Here is a 22,938-nt window from a genome sequence, read left to right on the forward strand (position 1 = left end):
ATGTGAATGTATTTTTAGTAAGTCGAACATATATATACATTTATATAGTTGTATATTACTGTGGGACCCAAACCAGAGTCAAATCATCTATCGTTCTATCAATAACGCAGATGAACCAAAGGAACAATGTATTTCACTTAATCTCCTTTGGACCGAGTGGGAGGGGCTTCAATGCTGCCAAAACAACAGCCACTTTGCATGCTATGAATCCCATCATACCAACCAAGAGATCTTTTGGCGTCAATGTCATCGAAACATCTCCCGAACCATATCTCACTGCTAGCAAAGTGAACCCTACTGCCAATGCTATGCCTGATAATGGGCTCTTGAATCCTCCAAATTGTTGATCAGACCCACTTGGTCTATCAGAATCTGATGGTGGAACCGGCAATCCATCGACGGACCTCTGCAACAGCAACAAATAAAGAAATCCGCCAATCCCGCCAAGTAAGAATGCAAAAGCAGCATTGTCTCCAGCAGATAAGTTTGCAATAGTTGTACCGGTAGAAATAAGCATGGCATCGTAGAGTAACAATGATGACTTTAAATCTGCATACTCTTTCATGCTTTCCTCATTAGAAATGCTGAAACTATCTAATGATGTTAATTGGGAAATGGTCTTTCTACTCAGCAGGGTAAATGGATCATCACCAGATATTTCAGAAACATGGCAAGGTCTAAGTTCCACCATCGATAGGTTGCTTCCCTCTCCAAGCAATAAATCGTCAACTTCAAATTTATACTCGAAGCCAATATACTGAATCTTTCCAGCATCAATGTCTTCCTTCAAGGCTTGACTAGCACTAATGATGATCAAGCTGACACCGCCTAGTCTCCATTGACCTATAGAAAAACAAAGCGTAAAAATTGGCCATCGATACAATCATCTAGCTGAGCATTATCAAATATTCAGTTAATTAACAGTCTTGCAGTTAAAGAAACAAGTCATCTTAAAAAGATAATTGCAATCCTATATCAATCCAACTAGAATAACTGAAAGAAATATAGGAAATGATTTTTCATGCCAAGAGCTTATTACACTTTAAGCAATAATGTATACTAGTTTCTCGTGTATTCTCCGCAGTTGAGACAGAAAACATTGAATAACATCTTCAGAACAACAAATTTTCCTTAAAGACTAACCTGATTCAACACAGACCCAAAGAGCATCAACTCGACCTAGTTTAGGTCCTTCAAAGGTAAATGAATCAATGGAACCGCCTTGGAAATGGATAATGTCAGCATCAGAACCAACTACGTCCTCTAGTTCTGCATAAAGAGTTGCTGAAGCTGAAGGAATCCTCTGCAATATTGAGTCACCATTCTGATCTATAAAGCATAAGATTATTCCAGCGTTTAAGTTGCTCAAACCGGAGCCATACATACTACTTGTCTGTAGCTCAACCTTGTATGACCACCGAAATTCAGCCCCACTAAATGATGTGTGTGGAATATTCTCTTCTATGACTTCTCTGCAGAATTTTGCTTCTGAGACTGGTAAGAGACGCAACGGTCTTGCATATCCCTGAAAATCTGAAACAAATGCTCATTACATAGTGCACCAATCAAGCGATTATCGAGTCTCTTGTGGAACTACATGAAAAGCGATATGAATGGACAATAATTCTTAATGAAAGGGACAAAAAGAAACTTTTCAATTTAATCAGCAAAATAATTTCCCAAACCTCCAGTTGCAGAAAAACAATATAGGTGAAGAAATTCTGATGTCCTAACATAAGTATCCAACAAAAGTACATGCTTCATGAAACTAGAATAGGCATGGGTCTTTGTTTGCAAACAAAAGAAGAACAGCTTGTTTAACAACCAGACAGTGTGGTGCATCAAATTCCTCACTGTATTAACTGTTTTATATAGCTTCCCATCAATTCCTTTCACAAATTCAAAAACTACCATCATCTTTGAGAAAGGAAGAAAAGAGACGCACGGAGCCTATTATCAAGATAATCAACAAACACACATGAAGTTCTGCGTACTTTTAATTAGCAAATAATTTCTCAATAAAAGCTGTACCTCGAAAAAAATTGGATTGTTTGGAGAAATTAAGAGCACCAAGTCCAAAACGACCGCACTGGAGATGAATCCTTCTTGTTCTTACATGCTTGTGGATTGGGAATAATTGGGGGTTTCGATTTGTTTGTCTATGATTACCTGCGAAGACAACATGACTCAGTGACGCCGTCTCCATCTGAGAGAGTGGCCGGAGAGGACGCCTGGACTCAGATATTTCACACAGAGCGAGCACCGGCTCAAGAAATTGTCTGGGCAAACGACATCGTTTTGAGCAAGTGCCCCACTTCTAAATATTCTTTGAAAAGCAATGGAGCTTTTTTTAAAAAAAAATTATTATTATTATTTATGGATAGAGATTTTGTTTAAAGGATGGAGAACTACCTATTACTGACAAGCACCAATTGTTTTGATTTAAATTGATCAGATTTAACATGATGAATTTATCCATATAAGCCTGTTTCAAAAAAAAATGTAAAAAAAGAAAGAAAAAGGAGTGTCAGCATCGTAATTAACGCTAAACACAGGGTCATTGTTGCTCGTTGGACATGTCGTAAAAGGGCAACTTAACGGTGCGAATTGGGAGCAAGAAATTGGCGTGCGGAGAAATTCTCTTTGTTCATTCTCTCTTGCGACCTTCGACGCCTCTCTCTCATGGATGGCTCTCTTCGATCACTCTAGCGTATCTGATCCCTTCGTTTTCTACTCTTCGATCACTCTCTGCTATCTGATCCCTTCGTTTTATACTCTTATATTTCAGCGAAGTTTCTTTCGAGAAATGGCAGGCTAACCTAGTTTTGTTGTCGGTGATGACGGCTTTACGATCCCGGAGCCACAAATCTTCTGCGTGGTTTGTATCTCCACTATCTGCAGATCTATCACTAATTACTGCTCTTATCGTTTTTCTTCTGTCGTTTTTGTTTGTGCGGTGCCCGTAGTTTTTCGTAATTAGGTTAGATCTATGTTTCTTCACTCTGTTCGCAATTTAGATTTATGTCTTGTTCTATTGGTCCCGTACTATTGGTCTCGTAATTGCTAGTGTTAATGAGCTTGTGCTGTTTTAGTCTATGCTGTTACTCAATCGATATCTGATCTCTTCGTTTTCTACTCTTCTATCTCAGCGAAGTTCCTTTCGAGAAATGACAGGCAAAACCTAGTTGTCGTCGGTGATGACGGATTTACAATCCCGGTGCCGTAAATCTTCTGCGTGTGTTTTGTATCTTGTAACATGTAAGTCCACTATCTTCAGATCTGTCACTAATAAGTGCTTCTGTCGTTTTTCTTCTATCGTTTTTGTTTGGTGCAGTGCCGGTAGCTTTACGTAATTAGGTTAGATGGTCTGTATCTTGTTCTATTGGTCTCATGCTTGCTAGTGTTAATGAGCTTGAGCTGTTTAGTCTTATGCTATTGAAGTACTCAATGTATTGATTTGTGAATTTTTTTTTTTAAATATATATGCAATCTTCCACTTTGTATCAATATCATGTAAAATCTCGTTGCATGTTTGTTGCTTTTTAAAATTTAGTCCTGTTTCGTAGCACTTGATGATTAAATGTTGGTAGATTTGTTTAGACTTAGTATATTGCAACGTGGTAATACTTGAGACCATCTCCTAAGTGATTCTTTTACAAAGCCAGAACTCGCTTCAATTTAGTGACCAGTAGTTGCACCATGATCCATAGTAACTTAGAAAGAATTCTACTGTAGTCCTGTCTAACCTGAATACCATAGTTGGTCTAGTTCTGTTGAAAATTATAAAATCTGCATGTTTCTACTACAAGCATCTATTTGTTCTGAATTTTCTGGTTTTCCAACTAGTTGAAATCCCAGCATTGTGCTCGTGAATTCAAAAAGTTTTGCTTGGTTCAACATGAGTATTCTTTGCGTTTCTTGATGATGTTTATTCTTTTGTTGTCTGAAATGTGCTTTTATGCGCACATGCTGAAAAGCAGCTGCACATAGACGTCTAAGACATTTGTGATTCCTCCAGTGATTGTGATGTCTTTTCCTGTCGATTGTGAAAGTCTCACAAATGTGTGACTCCTTTTTCTTTCGTAATTTGTGTGATATTCACTGATTATAATTTATGTTCCTGCTAATCATAAAATGGTGTGGTGTGATCCTCACCTCGCCAATGTCGAGTGGTAACATATTATTTTCTTGCCCCTTACTGTGCTCAGTAACGGATTTGATTGCCTCTTCTTTTTTTGAGGGAAGGGGGGAAGGGAGGGGAAATTTCTTTTCTTTTTTTTGATACTTTGCATTTAATATTTCATATTTTTCGGTACTTTGCTTTTGATATTTGTAATTGCCCCTTGAAGTATTTTTTTGCTCCCATAAATTTTGTATGCTCTTGGGTCTAAGAAATGTTTTAATGCCAGGCCCATGTCTATAATTTCAAAGAGTTGGCCCATCTTTAGTATCAGGCCATGAATCAAGACGTGAACTCTAAAATTTAAATATAGCCAAAAAACTAAAGTTTTGTTGCGCGTTCTTGGCTACTTAGCTCTTCAAATGTTGCTCCCCCCTGGTGCCTTAGTAGAGTTTCTTGTATATATTGGGTTTCTGTAGGTCCTGTGGTTCCCAGGAACTTGTGTTCAAATTAACGAACTACTCTTCATGGTCTCTTTCTAGATTAGTAAATAATAGAGATGGGAAAAGGGCTTTGTTTTCAAGCTATAATGATGCCTGTTACAGAAACTTTTGAAATGTTATGGATACACTTATTCAGCGATGTGATTGTGTCAGTTGTCATGTCGGGCCAATACATATACTTTTGAGATGGTCTGAATTTGCAATATTTTTATTTGGTTGAAATATTTTGGATACACAAATGTTCTCTTTCTGATAGATACAATGATAAAAGTGTGCAACATTTGAGACAATTGTAACTCCCCTAGACCAAAGGACCAATGCAACAAACCTTTGCAACTTCCTTAGTTCCTTGACACACCAAAGTAGTATTATTGGTGATGTGAGCATGGAGCACCCCTTATTTTGTGTACACTGGCAATTAACTGTTCTCTCTGTTTTCGTATTTTAGATAATTGATACTGTGTCTTCTCTTTGTTTAAGCAATATGCTAGGTTTGTGGGGTATCTTTTTATGAAGGGTTCGAAGTTTGTGGAACTTGAGGATTATTTGGTGTTTTGTCCTTAATTGGGGCCGTTGGTAGAGCCTCGCTAGCCTTTCCTTTTGCAATCGTTTTTATTGTCATATTGGTTGATTTTAGCGTGCATGGTGGTTTCTTTGGATTATTTTGACTGGTTTTTATTGCACCTGCTATTTGTGTGCAGGAGTGGTTATAACTGAGGGTGATGACAAATAATATGTCATTTCATTTAAGCTTCTTCGAAATCTGAACAGGTAAATATGCCTTTTTGGTTAGATTGTTTAAACTAATAGTCGGTTTTGATAAAATAAAAAATCTTCGGTTCCAACCAAAAGGAAACTGAATGTCATAAAACTTAACCCTGTAGAAGAATTACTGAATGTCATAAAACCGTACCCTGTAAAAGAATTCGCACTTTTGATTTGGTTCGGTTTTGGTACATTTAATACTGTGAGAGTAATATTCTATGTCTATATGATAATATATAAATTATATTCTATTAAGTGTAATTTTTCTTCCGGATTTTGGTTTCAAACCTAATTTTTTATATAAAAAAGCCAAAAACCGATTCATCAACATCTTAAAACGGAGCCTAAACAAAAAACCAAAAAGTCCCATCAAATTAAAAAAATTCCTTCAGTGTATCTGTTTTGGTTCCGTTCCTAAGTTTGAAGTAAAAAAATCCAATGGATTAGCTTCGTAGGTATTCGGTCCTCGGGACTCAGTTTCTCGGGTCGTAGGTTCAATATTAAAAAGCTCGATATGTAGTGCCTGAAGATGACTGTATCACCATTTTGTAACGTTCGCCTGATTAAAAGTTAACGTACAACGTATGACTTTCACGGTGGGCTTTTTGACCGAAAGACTGAATGTATTGGGTTTGACATTTAAAATGAGCGAGCCCAAATTCTATGCTACTTGTGAAACCCAATTTAAAAATGGCTCGAAGCGTTAGGCTGGTAGCTTCAAGTACAGTGGGGTTTAGACTTCAGATACTTAATAAGGTGGCACAAATCATTTTTTATGAAGCCCCACTGATATTTGATACAGGCCTAACAGAAATTTGTAATTTGATACATCTAAGATTCATTTTTGGACAAAATAATCGTACAGGGCGATTGTTAATTCAATGAATATAAGATGAGTATAAGATGAACATTATCATATTTGTTATAAAATGAAGGATGAGTATGAGTGTTATAATTATACAATTTCTATACTACTAAATTTTTTATAAATAAAAATAAGAATAGATTAATTTAATGATTTTGATTACTTCTCAATAACGGATATAATTGTTTTCTTATTATCAAACTCATTCTCTTTTATAGAGATTAACAAATCATTTTAACGAGCTTGGTTAATCTCCATAAAGAGGAAATGAGTTTAGGATTTCATCATTTCAAACTCAATCAAACGAGAAAATAAGTAATTTTCACTCTCAGTTCTTCTCATTCCTCCCTTTCAAATGTCAACCAAATGTCCTTTTAATTCATTAGCCCAAATAGAATGGGTTTGGTTTCAAGATGAGCTTTGTGTAGCCCAACTTAAATGGACTTTCGGCCTAAATTCGTTGGGCTGCAAGCCCATATTATGTACTTTTGGATCTAAACTCATCTGGACACAATTAAATGGCTCAAAGCATTAGGATGTAATTAAGCCCTTTGCCTAAATCATTTGTTATGAAGCTCAAATAGAAGCCCAACTGAGAGATGCTTTCGCCCCAAACAATCTTAGTTCGTTAGCCCAAATAGCGTGGGCTTCAGATCCAAGATGGCCCTTAATGGTCTTCACGCCTAAATAATTGGCCTGCAGGCCCAAATTTTGTAGGCTTCGGATTAAAAGCTAGTTGGCCAAATTCAATGGGCTCAAACAATTAGGCGGTTAGCTCAAATATAGTGGGGTTCGGAAACAAAATAAGGCGGCCCAAATCATTTGTTATCAAGCCCAACTGAGATTTGATATGAAACCCAACTAAGATTCCATTCAATTCGGCCCAACAAATCTTAATCGTAAGCCCAAATGGCATAGGCTTCAGATCCAAGATGACCTACGTGAAGCCCAATTAAATGGGGCGTTCGTCCTAAATATATTGAGCTGGAGGCCCAAATAAAGAAGGCTTGGATCAGAAGTTTAATGGTACAAATAAATTGAACCAAATCGGCCTTTCAGCCCACTATACTGTTGAAAGAGGCCCAAATCAAGTTCGGGACGTTTTTTTCCTGTGCTGACTCTGCGAAAGAGTAGCCTTACTGACCTACCAAGGAGAATAACTGAATACCTCCCGGACAAACGAAAACCACAAAACCTTACCATATCACCCCAGGCAGTGAATCCTGTGATAAAAATAACCAAAGAACAGACCTACTAAAGCTATCATAAATTACCTTTGTTGAACCGAGGAAGAACTCTCTATTGATAAAACAAGATTCGTTCTGAAGGAGACACGGGCAAGCATCTGCCTCGCTGGCTATAGACCGGCCAGTGTCTCCTTCATCTTCAGCTTCGCAAAACACGCTCCTATAGAAAACAGAGACAATACATCAAGAAAACCTTTTTTCAAGGAAAGATGTCCTTTATCAATTTTAGTATAAGATGTACAACAGACACAAAGGTACCCTCAATATAAAAACTCCCCCAAATACAAATAGACACCAATCCAACCCAAATCTGCTGATACAAATAGGGAATGCATCTCATAAAGAGTGCACCCCTTTGACCTAGTTATAGGACGCAATCATCAGCTGAAATAAATCGGGCATGCTTGCATGAACAAAAGATAAGGGAAAAAAATACAACTTAGATTTGAATTTGGGAATATCATTACAACTCGAACGATATTAAGTTCAACAATAAAATCATGTACATTTCCACATTTTTCAATTACCCATTGTCAAGAATAAGCAGTCTCATTTGAATCAACCCCATCCCTAAGAAACCAAGAGCATAAAACATCAAAGGCTACTGCCTAATTGGTATTCTAAGTAGTATCTAAATTTCAAAATCAAAGGTATTCATTAGAAGGCTCAAAATATCCAAGGGGCTATAACAAGTTCCTGTGTACCATGCGTAGACCGACGGGAAAAAATATTCAAGAAATTTTATTAATTGCAAATGAGGTTGTGGACCATAACATTTAAGACCTAACAGTAAAAGGTATCTTTGACAAATTGGAGACGAAGAAGGATGATCATATATACTGGAGATATTACTTTTAGTTTGGTGAATCAAGAGCACTAATCTCCCAAGGATGGAATTTAAAAAATGAAGAATTGAGCTATCAATGCTACTATATATTACCTTTGTTCGTTGTTTATCACCATCAGATGAATCACGGGACAAATTTGGAGGAACAATCTGCTTTTGATCAAGCAAGACTAATTATGAAAGGGACATACGGAAAAAGCATGAACATAGCCTGCTGGTCACCCATGCTTTCTACCTCGTCTGGAGATTTCCAGTACATTCTGCAATTAGAAACAGAGATGTGACGACACCAAGAAAACCATTATTGATTCCACCAATAAAACCATGCCTACAACCAGAATTATAAGTTGCCCAGTATAAATTTAAGATGGTGGATATGAAGTTCAAACCCCTTTCAAAAGCTAAAGAAATAAGAAGTTGTGGTCACATATGCGAGGATCTATAGATACGAATGCCTAAGATTAAAAGACAAAAATCTCTCAAGCCTTCTGTGATACACAAAACACTTCTTAATCTTCTTAGAGTCGAAAGGTAATTCCAACAACAGTTTTTATTATGTCCTTCATTTACTAGTGCTCTTTACTTTCTTAAGAGTAAAAAACATATCGCACCGTTATTTTTGATACCTGTGCCCTATTAGGTGTATCTTAAGTGGACTTGAGCTAAACTGGAACTGGTCCTTCGCCAAACTTCAGTGGGCTATGTTGGACCTATGGTCCTATATGTCTAATTTTGATGATATTAAATCATTTATAAATGATAATGAAACATTAAAGCAATATTTGATTTATATGAATTGAATTTAAATGACTATATATTTTTGAGATAGTGCTGGAAATTAAGTTTTGAAAACAAACATACATGGACTAAGTTAGAGCATCAATTTTCCAATTATCATATCTTAACCAACTTAGGTCCAAATGACTTGAAACTTGAACCACATGCACATGAAGGTTTAATATATGTTCTAGGACTATAATCATGAGAAATTAAGTGCATAACATATATATTTGGTCATATGCTTAAATTCCGCCAAAACTAGGTTTTACCTAATTTTATGCATATGTGTTCTTTGTGAACGTGGTGAACCAAATGAACTCCGATTTAAATTAAATTTCGTGTGCATCTTAGTTTCATCACTATGAACATATTTGATTTAGTAAAGTTCAAGAGAAAAGATTATTTACACTGAGTTTGCAAAATGACTTTGAATTTACACTTAGAATTTATCGGTTTCACTATTAGTGATCTAATTGCTTGGTTGAGTGACCAAACGATTTCCGATTGTTATGAAATTTTACATGGACATTCTAATACATATAAAATGATTTATCATGCAGTAATATGAATTTTCTGGGTTGTTTTTCTAATGTAATTAACCTGTGCGCTCTATATGAAGCTCTTTGAGCTTACATGCAATTGGGGAGTTCTACCTCCTATTTCCTTGTAGGTTAATCATCATTGTGGTCTCATATGGCTCAGAATTCAGTATGTTCAAGAGTGGTCGAAGTCCTGTTTCTAAGAATGAGTTTGGAGCTCTAGGAAACTATGAAAAATCCTATATTTGTCAACTTTCCACTAAGGCATTTAATCAAAGTTGAATGAATCCAACATTGAGGCTATTGGTTGTGATCTTCATGGAGATACAACTCTTTTCAAACATGTGGGACAAACCTTGTCCTCTCTATCATTAGTGATATATTCTTGTTTGACATTTTCACTCAAGACATGTGCTACCAAGAAAGTTAGGTTGATGCAATCAAACAAGATCCTTGACTAAGAGATCACTTTTGAAGTCTTTGCTTCAAAATGAAGGGACAAGATGGCATAGTACAATCTACATCCATGGTTGAGAATTAAAGAGAGTTTGAATGGTCAAGATTTGAAGACATACATTGATCAAATGGTTGTGCGTAAGACAACTTTCTTGCTTGCAATTTTTGACTTAAAAAAGGGAGCATGTGCAACGTCTATATGCTCTATGGTGGAGATTTGTTTGCTCAAATCATCAATGACCAAGATTAGGAGCTGCAATGGATGGTAGAGATCAACTCTTGAAGTTTGATCCAATGGCTGCAAGCATAGGAGAGAATTGCCGTTAAAAGAGGATCTTCCCTTTCATACAACTTGGAGAAGCATTTGCAATCTAGAGAGAACTTTGTTCAAAGCTTTCAAGCATTCAAGCATCCATTGTCTACTAAAATCTCAGCTTCTTCTTGATCATTGATGATTTGAGCAAACAAATCTCCACCATAGAGCATATAGACGTTGCACATGCTCCCTTTTTTAAGTCAAAAATTGCAAGCAAGAAAGTTGTCTTATGCACAACCATTTGATCTATGTATGTCTTCAAATCTTGACCATTCAAACTCTCTTTAATTCTCAACCATGGATGTAGATTGTACTATGTCATCTTGTCCCTTATTTTGAATCAAAAACTTCAAAAGTGATCTCTTAGTCAAGGATCTTGTTTGATTGCACCAACCTAACTTTCTTGGTAGCACATGTCTTGAGTGAAAATGTCAAACAAGAATATATCACTAAAGATAGAGAGTACAAGGTTTGTCTCACATGTTTGAAAAGAGTTGTATCTCCATGAAGATCACAACCAATAGCCTCAATGTTGGATTCATTCAACTTGATTAAATGCCTTAGTGGAAAGTTGACAAATATAGGATTTTTCATAGTTTCCTAGAGCTCCAAGCTCATTCTTAGAAACAGGACTTCGACCACTCTTGAACATACTGAATTCTGAGCCATATGAGACCACAATGATGATTAACCTACAAGGAAATAGGAGGTAGAACTCCCTAATTGCATGTAAGCTCAAAGAGCTTCATATAGAGCGCATAAGTTAATTACATTAGAAAAACAACCCAGAAAATTCATATTACTGCATGATAAATCATTTTATATGTATTAGAATGTCCATGTAAAATTTCATAACAATCAGAAATCGTTTGGTCACTCAACCTAGCAATTAGATCACTAATAGTGAAACCGATAAATTCTAAGTGTAAATTCAAATTCATTTTGCAAACTCAGTGTAAATGACATTTTCTCTTGAACTTTACTAAATCAAATATGTTCATAGTGATGAAACTAAGATGCACACGAAATTTCATTTAAATCGGAGTTCATTTGGTTCACCACGTTCACAAAGAACACATATGCATAAAATTAGGTAAAACCTAGTTTTGGCGGAATTTAAGCATATGACCAAATATATATGTGATGCACTTAATTTCTCATGATTATAGTCCTAGAACATATATTAAACCTTCATGTGCATGTGGTTCAAGTTTCAAGTCATTTGGACCTAAGTTGGTTAAGATATGATAATTGGAAAATTGATGCTCTAACTTAGTCCATGTATGTTTATTTTCAAAACAAAATTTCCAACACTATCTCAAAAATATATAGTCATTTAAATTCAATTCATATAAATCAAATATTGCTTTAATGTTTCATTATCATTTATAAATGATATAATATCATCAAAATTAAACATATACGACCATAGGTCCAACAATCTCCCCCTTTTTGATGATTACAAAAGATGCATGATATAAATGTTTATTTGATTGTAATTGAATTTAATATCTATTCAAAGTGCCTTAAAAAGTTTAACGATATCAATTTAAAACAATTTTGAAACTCATATACCACTTTAGTTAAGTAAGCTTAACTCCTCCTTACTTTAACTTCTATTCTCTCCCAATCATGGCATATACACTCCCCCTTAAGTTATGCCTATATATGCATTTTGACAAATGATTTTAATGCAATTTATCATCATGTTTAATGATATCAATTTAAAACAATTTTGAAACTCATATACCACTTTAGTTAAGTAAGCTTAGCTTCCCCTTACTTTAACATCTATTCTCTCCCAATCATGGCATATACACTCCCCCTTAAGTTATGCCTATATATGCATTTTGGCAAATGATTTTAATGCAATTTATCATCATGTCTCTCCCCCTTTTTGTAATAATTCAAAAAGTGGAGAACTATGAGGTTGATGCAAGTTTTGTAAAAGATTTATAAGCATTTTTGAGATTTTATCACAAAAGTGATTTAAGACCATAAACATGTTTCAAATAATATCAAAACTAGTTCTCATCAACAAATAGTCATGGCAACACACCAATAGAACTAATAGAACCTAAGTGACCCAATTTGGAGCCTATCACACTAAGTAACTCATGGCCTCCTAATGACACTAGGTTACTCCCCCTTCAATCATGCATACCAATTTATACATTTAGCTTATAAGCACATATCACCAAGAAAATATAATAAGCATTCGAGTTCAAACTTGGGATATCAATCAAACAAGGATATGCATTCAAGTAATAAGCACTCAAAGTGCTTCACACAAACCCAATGCATTTCTTAGTTTTATGAATCTATCCTTAGCTAAAGGCTTAGTGAACAAATCGGCAATATTATGTTCCCCTTCTACATGTTCAAACACAACGTTCTTTTTAGCAACATGATCTCTAATGAAATAATGTCTAATGTCTATATGCTTAGCTTTACCATGATATTTAGGATTCTTAGACAAATGTATGGCACTTATGTTATCACAAAGAATTGGAATGTTTGAAAATTCCATATTAAAATCAAGCATTTGTTGTTTAATCCAAAGCAATTGGCAAGTACAACTACCAATAGTCATATATTCGGCTTCGGTAGTGCTCAAAGCAACACATGTTTGCTTCTTGGAGAACCAAGATATGAGCATATTTCCTAGGTATTGACAAGTACCACTAGTACTTTTCCTATTTATTTTGCAACCCGCAAAGTCGGCATCTACAAATGAATGCAAGTCAAATGAAGATTTCTTATCATACCACAACCCTAGGGAAGGTGTGTCCTTTAAGTACCTAAGAATCTTCTTTATGGCCATGAGATGTGTTTGCTTAGGTTTACGTTGAAATCTTGCACACATGCAAACACTAAACATAATATCGGGCCTAGATACGGTCAAGTAAAGTAAACTACCAATCATTGATCTATATCTCTTTTGATCAACATCATTACCATCTAGGTCGGATTCTAATTTGGTTCTCACTCCCATAGGTGTGGATGAATTTTTAGAAATATCCATGTCAAACCTTTTTAATATCTCATTTGTATACTTAGTTTGACTAATGTGAGTGCCAAGTGAGGTTTGTTTAATTTATAAACCTAGAAAGTAAGTCAACTCACCCATCATACTCATTTCAAATTCATTCTTCATGCATAATGCAAAATCTTCACACATAGATTCTAATGTAGCACCAAACACAATATCATCAACATATATTTGCACAATTAGCATATCAAGACCTTTGTATTTAATAAACAAAGTATCATCAATACTACCACATTGAAAACCATTTTCAAGCAAGAACTTAGACAATCTTTCATACCAAGCTCTAGAAGCTTGTTTTAAACCATATAAAGCCTTGTCTAGTTTGTAAACATGGTTTGAAAATTTCTTACTTTCAAATCCGGGAGGTTGTTTAACATAAACTTCCTCATTTATCACACCATTTAAAAATGCACTTTTCACATCCATTTGAAAAAGTTTGATATTTTTGTAACATGCAAATGCAAGCAATAATCTAATAGCCTCTAACCTTGCAACCGGTGCAAAGGTTTCATCAAAGTCAATGCCATCTTCTTGGCAATATCTTTAGGCCACTAATCTAGCTTTGTTCCTAGTTACATTACCATTTTCATCCATCTTATTCCTATAGACCCATTTTGTTCCTATAATGGTGTGGTCTTTAGGTTTAGGACAAAGAGTCCAAACCTTACTTCGCTCAAAATTGTTCTAACTCCTCTTGCATGGCATACACCCAATCATCATCATGCAAAGCATCACGTACATTTTTAGGCTCTACCAAAGAAAGCATGGCAAAAGAGTTTAAAGGATTAGAATTGACCGTAGAGTCCATTTTGGCTCTTAGTTGCCTTCCTTGATGCAAGTCTCCAATAATTAGTTCTTTTGGATGAGACTTCATCACATTGTATTTGTGAACACCTGGTTGTTCCATAGCATTTTCAGCTTCATTTTGTTCTTCATTTCCCTCGGGTTCACCTTCACTTTCTTCATTTGGTGGTGTTTTTTCATTTGAGATATTCATCTCCCTTAAGTTCTCCACCAAAGGGACATCATCTTCATCTTTTTCTAACAATTGTACTCCATGTGTACCTTCATTTTTGTGCTTCAAAAGATGTTCCAAATCTGAAAATTTATTTTCTACACGCACATTTGGAGCAAGTGTGGTCATATCATCGAATTTAACATTTACACTTTCTTCCACAATTTTAGTTCTGGAGTTAAATACTCTATATGCTTTAGATGATGATGAATATCCTAAAAATATTCCAATGTCACTCTTTGCGTCAAATTTATCCAAATTGTCTTTGGTATTTAAAATAAAACATTTACCACCAAAAACCTTAAAGTAATCTACTTTAGGTTTCTTGCCATACAAGAGTTCATAAGGAGTTTTCTTTAATCTTTTTCTAATGCTAAGTCTATTACTCACATAACATGCATTACTAGTAGCTTCGGCCCAAAAATATTTAGGAAGATTATATTCTACAAACATGGTTCTTCCTAGTTCTTGTAAAGTTATATTCTTCCTTTCTACAACCCCATTTTGTTGAGGTGTCCTAAGAGCACTAAACTCGTGTTTAATACCAAAAGAAGCACACAAAGAATCAAAATTAGCATTTTCAAATTCCCCTCCATGGTCACTTCTAATTTTTGAAACCTTTAAGTTATGCTCATTTTGCAATCTCCTAAGTAAGTTTTCAAAAGCATGCAATGCATCACTTTTATGCACAAGAAACAAACACCATGTAAATCTAGTATAATCATCCACAATAACAAATGCATAGTATTTTCCACCTAGACTCCTAACTCTACTAGGACCAAATAAATCCATATGTAACAATTCTAGAGGCCTAGAAGTACTAATATCAAGTTTAGGCTTAAAAGACTCTTTAGTTTGTTTACCCCTAACACAAACATCACAAACATGTTCAACATTGAAATTTAACTTAGGCAATCCTCTAATAAGTTCATTGGCACACAACTTTTTCAATGTAGACATTCCGATATGACCTAATCTTCTATGCCAATACAAAGCATAACCATTCTTAGCGAGCAAGCAAGATATTTTAGAATTTTTCATAGCATCAAAATGCATTACATACATATCACCACTTCTACTTCCTAATTTCACAACATTACCATAAACATCAAACACATAACATTTATCATTTTTGAAAAGAATATCAAAGCCTTTATCGACTAAATGACTAACACTCAATAAATTAAAAGATAAATTTTCAACCAATCTTACTTCACTAAGGGAGAAAGAAGAGTTACCGATGGATCCCAAGCCTCGGATCTTACCTTTGACCTTGTCTCCAAAGGTCACAAATGCTCCATTCTTCTTTGCTTCAAAGGATGTGAATAATGAAGCATCTCCCGTCATGTGTCTAGAACAACCACTATCCAAATACCATTTGCATGACTCGGATTTGGATTTTAAGCACACCTAGATAAACACATGTTTAATATACCTTAGGTATCCAAACTTTGGATCCTTTGGGGTTAGTAGCAATAAAGGCATATGTATCAATTTTGAAAGTTCTCATCACATATACTTTCTTTTCAAAGTCGTTCAACCCTTTAGGCACCCAAACCTTCTTCACATAAACTTTCCTCTTCCTAGGTGTAGTTCCCTTAGGAACATTAGCCTTACCCTTGAGGTAAGTACCATTTTTGTTCACGTTGACCGTGGCCTCCTTAGCCTCTAGGGTATCCTTAAATTTCATAGGATCATATCCTAATCCACTCTTGTCAAGATAATGTCTTTGAGATGCAAGAAGTTCATCCAATTTAGAAGAACTCATAGAAAATTTTGAAAATTGTTTTTCAAGCATATTGTATTTCTCATTGGTCATATCAAGCTCTTTTTGTAGAGAAAAAGAGTTAGGCATAATAATGCACTCATGATCATCCCATGTATCCAACTCACCTTCTAGCTCATGAATCCTAGCATGCAAAGCATCTAAGTCATGTGAATTGCTAGATGATGCAATTTTACTAGAATTAACACATGTTTTCAATTGATCTTTTAAATCCTCATTTTCTTGAACTAATGCATCAAGTGAAAAACATACATCTATCATATTTAGATTTCAAATCACAACACTCATTTAGATGCATTTTTTCTACTTTAGAAAGTCTACTAACTTCTTTCTTAGCATGCTTGTGTTTATGCATCAATTTCTAATAAGCAATATAAAGTTCATCATAAACACAAGAGAGCTCATCATAAGAAGGTTTAGAAGATGTTACCATCTCATCCGAATTTGATGAGGACACTTCCTCTTCCTCATTTGTCATGAGACACAAGTTGGCTTGGAGTTCCTCTTCACTATCACTTGAAGATGATGATGAAGAATCATCCCAAGTGGCCTTGAATGTCTTCTTCTCATTCTTCACTTTTTCCTTCTTCTTCTCTTTCTCTCTATATTCCTTATGCTTCTTCTTTTGAAGCTTAGGGCAATCGGTCATAAAGTGACCTACTTTGCCACACTTAAAACAAGTACTCTTTTCTTTCTCTTTCTCCTCTCTCTTTTCTTTAAAACCCTTTCTATTCTTGAATCCTCCACGTTTGTTCATCTTCAAGAACTTCTTGAAATGCTTAGCTAATAGGGCTGCCCCTATTTCACTATCATCATCACTAGAATCCGAACTAGTGTCACTATTGATCCTAAGAGCTAAGCCATTTTTCTTAGGTGGTGCATCTTCCTCATCTAATCTTGACATCTCCAACTCATGTGTCATTAGACTTCCTATTAATTCCTCTATCTTAAGCTTCCTAAGGTCTTTAGCCTCTTTAATGGCTACTACCTTATCTTTCCAAATCCTAGGTAAACTCCTAAGGATCTTTTGGACCTTATCAACTTCCTCATATGGTTTGTTCAAGGCTTCTAATTCATTACATATACAAGTAAGTATAGAAAACATCTCCCTAATGCTCTCACCCTTCTTTATTCTAAAGGTCTCAAACTCGGGGACTAGCATGTTTATCTTAGAGTCCTTCACTTGACTTGTTCCTTCATGCTTCAATTCTAACATATCCCAAATCTCCTTTGCACTCTTACATTGAGCTATGTAATCAAACTCACTCTTAATAAGTGCAATGTGCAAAATGTTGATTGCCTTATTATTTAGGCTAAGTAATCTCTTATCTTCCTTAGTAAACTCACTCTTTTCCTTATCTACCATTTCATCACCCAAAAGTTTCTTAGGAACATAAGGACCATTCTCTACAACTTCCCACAAATCATAATCAATGAAATTTATGGCAAATATTAATTCTTATGGTGAGGCCGAAGGCCTATCCATGAATAGACCACCATTTTTCAATGGCTTGCAATACGGTTTTTGGAAAAATAGGATGAAAGGAGCTGCGATGGATGGTAGAGATCAACTCTTGAAATTTGATCCAATGGCTGCAAGCATAGGAGAGAATTGCCTTTAAAAGAGGATCTTCCCTTTCATACACCTTGGAGAAGCATTTGCAATCTAGAGAGAACTTTGTTCAAAGCTTTCAAGCATTCAAGCATCCATCGTCTACTAAAATCTCAGCTTCTTCTTGAGCCACTACTCAAGGCCTTCTCACCATTTTGCTGCTGCAAAGAGAGGGTGCTTTCACTTAAGCTCAAGGTGTTATTTCTCCCAAAATCACCTCACCTTACCTACTTGAAAATCCTACCCGTGAGTGTGTGATTGTCGTTATTGAAAGTTCTTCACTTAAATAGCTTAGTGCTAGCTGTGAGAACCTTGGCAAAAAAAACCATTGAGAAAGTCCCTTTGTTAGGGCATATTGCAAACATTGAAGTTTGAGGGAGTTCTTAGAAACCCTTGGTTGTAAAGTTTGAAGATTGTCTTGAAATCTTCAGTTTTAAGGGTGACCTAAAAACTCTTATGAGTTTTGTGGAGCTCTTGAGAAAACCACATCCTTAGTGGAGGTTGAAAATCCTAAGTTGGTGAACCTAGGTAGTAGACGTAGGAGAAGGGTCTCCGAACTACTATAAATCGTTGTGTCAATTTTTGTTGATTGCATTGTTTGTTTGTTGATTGACTAAGTGTTTAATTGTTTCCTAAACTATTTTGGTCATTGCAAGACCTTGCATTAAAACTGATTTTCTGCCCTTGTGTGTTGATCATTTGCTTGAGGTTGTTAATTGCATTAGTGGAGATTTCTCTAAATCATTAGGACAAGTGTTTTGAATTGCAGAATTTTCTGAAACCTAATCTGTCCATGAATAGCAGACTGCCTTACACTTTGAATTTTGATCTGAAATTTTGATATAGTATTTATTAAGGTGTTGTGACATTGCATATAAAATTTCGTTGCATTTCAAAATCATTTGATAGGTGAAATCTGAGTTGAAAAATTTGTGTGCTACTTGTTAATTGTCATTAATTTGTTTAAATTGAAAAAGGGATTCCAATTGGAATTTGGGGACACAATTCACCCCCCCTCTTGTGTTAAACTCGATCCGTCAGGCTACAGGCCCAGGATTTGAGCATACAACAATACAATTTTTTTAAAAGAAAAAAAATTTATTAAAGAAAGAAAGTGTGGTATAACCGCATGATTCTAAAAATAATGACATGCAGGATCTCACAAGAACAAGATGAAACAATTAAGACGAGTAATGTCAAACTCGCTCTCGGAACATTCTTTTACAAGTAACCACGAGAACACCAAACTAGGCAGTCGTTTACCAATAATCATTTTGTTGTATGGTTTGGGTGAATTGGCATTGAGTTTTGTATGAATCTAGTGATTCTACTCCAAGGCCGAAACTAAATTCAGTATTCAACTTAAGGTTTTTTCCTTCCCTCATGGGTTACTGCTGCTTAGAGTGTGTTTGGATTGAGGGATTTGGAGGGAAGGGAAAGGAAGGGAAATAGAGTTTCCTTTCAATTCCCTTGTTTGGATAGTTTATTAAAAATTAAGGGGAGGGATTTGAGGGGATTTGGAAGGAAGATTTCATTAAATTTTTGTTAAAATTCTTTCTCTCCAAAATGGAGTCATTTGGAGGGAATGGATTACTAATTAAGTCATTTGTAAGTTAAATATCTATTTTACCCTTGTACATAATATTTTAACATAAAAATAAGGATAAATTAGTAAATTAAACAAATTTTCCTTCCTTCCTTTTTTTTATCTATCCAAACATGGGAGAGGGAAAAATAATCCCCCTTCCCCTCCCTTCCCTTCTCTCCCCCTCCCCTCCCTTCTCTTCCCTTCCCCCCAAATCCCTCAATCCAAACACACTCTTATAGTTTCTGCAGATTTCACTAACTAAACAGGGCAGGCAGAGGGTAAAAAAAACCTTGAAGACTTGAACATGCTGCAATGTGCAGTTACTATTGCAGTTTCTGCAAGTAGGAATGGCATTTGGAAATTTTGGCTTCCCTGATTTCTATCTATACCACTTTACATGCAGCACAAGTTAAATTAAATATCTTATGCCTAGTGGTATAGAATCTAAATGAAAGACCATCTATACCATCTGTGTTCCCCCTCCCTACTCCCCTTACCCATAAAAATTAAAAAGTCAAGTTTCTTAACAAGAACATATATAAAACTTATGTCCTGAATTTCCTTTTGCATTTACAAGAATTAATTCATCCTCTATGAAGGTTGACTTGTTTCTAATTTTCTTCCAATTCTCAACACCATGATTAGGATGTGCATTGCCAGCAATATAGTCTATGCAGTAATATAGGGTAACAAAAGAAACCATCAAGCAGATGAAGCAATTACCAAGAAATTCCTCTCAGTTAATGTCTCAGACAAGATAATTCAAGTTTTAGAGTTCAAAACTGAACAGAGACAATCGATTTCCTTCAATAAAAAGACGTTGAATGCTCAAGTATTGATATATCACAAACTTTTAAAAAATTGAATAAAGAGTGTTACATACTCAGTGAGTGATGCAAATGATAATTAACTACTTGTGCCAAAAAGAATTGTGTGGCCAAAATCTTTGCAACCAGAATAAATCAAAAAAGGACCATATCCACTGAAAAAAAGAGCAATCGATCTACACATGTGAATCCCTGAACTGTACACATGTACAAAGAGAGCAGTCTAAAATGTTGTACAAGAAAAATATTCCATTGTAACCGATCAACAGGTGTTACATGAAGCCACAAAGAAACCCTTTAATGTGAAATTTTTTGTTAAATAGCCATAAAGGTTGGGCCAAGTTTTATCTTAGGACATCATTTGGTGTAATACTGTAATTCATCAATAGGACCAGCAAATCCACTTCACAAAATTCCTAGCAACAACAAGGCCACAGTTCTAATTTATATAGAGGGCTATTGAATTCATTTGCAAGACATAATAATATGGAAGAACCAGAGGTCCAGAGGGGGAAAAAGGAAAGATCGTCAATACAATCTTACCACAAGATGCAATGGCTTCTCACTTATCCTCATGAAAGATTGAATCTCTTGATCATGTTCTGAAATTACAAAGCGGGCCACCAAGCTTAGTAACTTGATCAAGCATACATAGCACAAGAAAAAAATCTGGAGATGAGCACTCTCACAATTATTTGAGTTGCGAATTTTTGACAAGGCAAAACATTTTTCATTATTATTCAACAAGGCACAGAAGCCGAATAATCAAATAATAAAATTACTAAAAAGGAGCCTTATGCATTAAAGGATAATCAGACAAGTATGATAATAATCAAGCTAAAGCAGGTAGCATATCTATTAATCATTTAGAAATGGTACTAAACAGCAGAAAACAACCACCAAAAATTCCCAAAGATAAATTATAACTTAAATAATAACAACTAAAAAAATACTTACATTAAATCTTTTAATAAAATGTGCGTATATATAATAAAAAAAACACAAAAATTCTGCAATAAATGAGCCAACCGAACATGATAGATACACATCAACTAGCAAATGCTCAGAAAACCATATTGTAATATGCATTTACTTTTGAAAAACTTATGAATATATTAAGAAAGATAAACAAATGCTAATTTGAAATCAGAGTTAACTTTGTTAACAACAACACATGAAGCCTATAAAGCTTCCATTTCGCAATAGAATCTAAATTCTATACTTCAATGTGAATTTGATAGAGAAACTACCAACCAAAAGAAGATTCAGTGTATATGGACTTGTTGTTCACTCTAGAAACAATGAAATGCAATCTACGTCAATGCAAAAGTCAGGAGACTGTGAACCAAAATTAGATGAATATATAAAATTTTAGCTCGATTTCAATTATATTTGCAAAAAATTTGAAACCATTGATTGTACCAGGAATAAAATATGGAGAAGAACATTATAACCATTGATTAAAGCAACATTTCACATCATTGAAGTAAATCATAAATGCATATTTTGCTAAAACATGTAAGGTTAGATCTAGAATCATCAGTCTCCATTCTCAAATCCAAATAAAACATATGTTATTAGAGAAAGAGCTGCACCTTCAAGTGTTTACCAAGGCGCGAGTGTGAGAGGCTTCGACGATGTCAAACCGTGACCATCGATAAGGTTTCGCCTTCGTTGACGAACGAATAAAATATACTTTGAAAAATCGGAGACAAAGACGTAAGGTTAGATCTAGACTCATCAGTCTCAATTCTCAAATCCAAATAAAACATATGTTATTAGAGAAAGAGCTGCACCTTCAAGTGTTTACCGAGGCGCGAGTGTGAGAAGTTTCGACGATCTCAAACTGTGATCATCGATAATGTTTCGCCTTCGTTGACGAACGAATAAAATATACTTTGAAAAATCGGAGACAAAGACGTAAGGTTAGATCTAGACTCATCAGTCTCAATTCTCAAATCCAAATAAAACATATGTTATTAGAGAAAGAGCTGCACCTTCAAGTGTTTACCGAGGCGCGAGTGTGAGAAGTTTCGACGATCTCAAACTGTGATCATCGATAAGGTTTCGCCTTCGTTGACGAACGAATAAAATAGACTTTGAAATCGGTGACAGAGACGTGAGCGTACTCCGAGGCCGCGATCTTGTAAATGATCGGTGGCGCTTCTCTCGTCGTTCGTAGCGAGTCTTGCTCTAGACTGATATCAGAGATTCCTGAACTTGGAAACTCCTTGGAGATGCAGTCTCCATCGACCTAGCTTATCCGCGAAAGCCTCGCTTCTTCTTCTCTCTCCCTCTCCCTCTAGAGTTGTGCGAGTTCTCTCCTCTCGTCGTTGGCAGCGAGTCTTGCTCTGGACTGAAAACAGAGATTCCTGAACTCAGAAACTCCTTGGAGATGCAGTCTCCATCGATCTAGCTTAGCCGCGAAAGCCTCGCTTCTTCTTCTTCCCTCTCCCTCTCCCTCTCCCTCTAGGGCTGTGCGAGTTCTGGCGGTGGAAAAGATGTGTGGTGAAGTGCGCGGCTGGATCTGGAAGTTTTTCATATTCGAACTTCGAAGAGTGCTGAAACTGCGCCGTTTCATGAAAATAGATCTTATAGCACTTTTAAGTTTTAACACATT

At 35.6% G+C, this 22,938-nt stretch overlaps 1 protein-coding gene and 2 long non-coding RNA genes across 5 annotated transcripts; 1 reads left to right on the plus strand and 2 right to left on the minus strand.

Moving 5' to 3' along the window:
• Nucleotides 1–7: 7 nt before the first annotated feature.
• LOC119997329 lies at nucleotides 8–2,321 on the minus strand. The gene is made up of 3 exons (XM_038844266.1): nucleotides 2,032–2,321; nucleotides 1,144–1,533; nucleotides 8–843 (listed from the first exon to the last, which is right to left on the minus strand). The coding sequence occupies exons 1-3, from the start codon at nucleotides 2,204–2,206 to the stop codon at nucleotides 134–136; spliced, it is 1,275 nt and encodes a 424-aa protein (XP_038700194.1). The 5' UTR covers nucleotides 2,207–2,321; the 3' UTR covers nucleotides 8–133.
• Nucleotides 2,322–2,720: 399 nt separating this feature from the next.
• On the plus strand, nucleotides 2,721–5,649 carry LOC119996332. The gene is made up of 3 exons (XR_005467846.1): nucleotides 2,721–2,878; nucleotides 3,150–3,258; nucleotides 5,325–5,649. It is a non-coding gene; the product is annotated as an uncharacterized LOC119996332 (long non-coding RNA).
• A 1,618-nt stretch (nucleotides 5,650–7,267) lies between these two features.
• Nucleotides 7,268–22,934, minus strand: LOC119997839. Of its 3 annotated transcripts, none has more exons than XR_005468076.1 (6): nucleotides 22,316–22,934; nucleotides 22,115–22,214; nucleotides 21,914–22,013; nucleotides 20,862–20,920; nucleotides 8,441–8,607; nucleotides 7,268–7,660 (listed from the first exon to the last, which is right to left on the minus strand). It is a non-coding gene; the product is annotated as an uncharacterized LOC119997839 (long non-coding RNA). The 3 variants fall into 3 exon arrangements; XR_005468077.1 differs by having other exon boundaries at nucleotides 20,862–20,954; XR_005468078.1 differs by having other exon boundaries at nucleotides 20,862–20,987.
• Between the last annotated feature and the right edge of the window lie 4 nt (nucleotides 22,935–22,938).

Source organism: Tripterygium wilfordii, chromosome 4 (genome assembly GCF_013401445.1).
Source record: "Tripterygium wilfordii isolate XIE 37 chromosome 4, ASM1340144v1, whole genome shotgun sequence".
Taxonomy (NCBI): Eukaryota; Viridiplantae; Streptophyta; class Magnoliopsida; order Celastrales; family Celastraceae; genus Tripterygium; species Tripterygium wilfordii.

What these genes read in the sequence shown, in the direction of transcription:
- LOC119997329 (XM_038844266.1), bottom strand. Translation starts at nt 2,206, where the DNA reads ATGGAGACGGCGTCACTGAGTCATGTTGTCTTCGCAGGTAATCATAGA. An exon ending in ACAATCCAATTTTTTTCGAG is followed by an intron (nt 1,534 to 2,031) that starts GTACAGCTTTTA and finishes CATTTGTTTCAG; the next exon opens with ATTTTCAGGGATATGCAAGA. An exon ending in TTGGGTCTGTGTTGAATCAG is followed by an intron (nt 844 to 1,143) that starts GTTAGTCTTTAA and finishes GTTTTTCTATAG; the next exon opens with GTCAATGGAGACTAGGCGGT.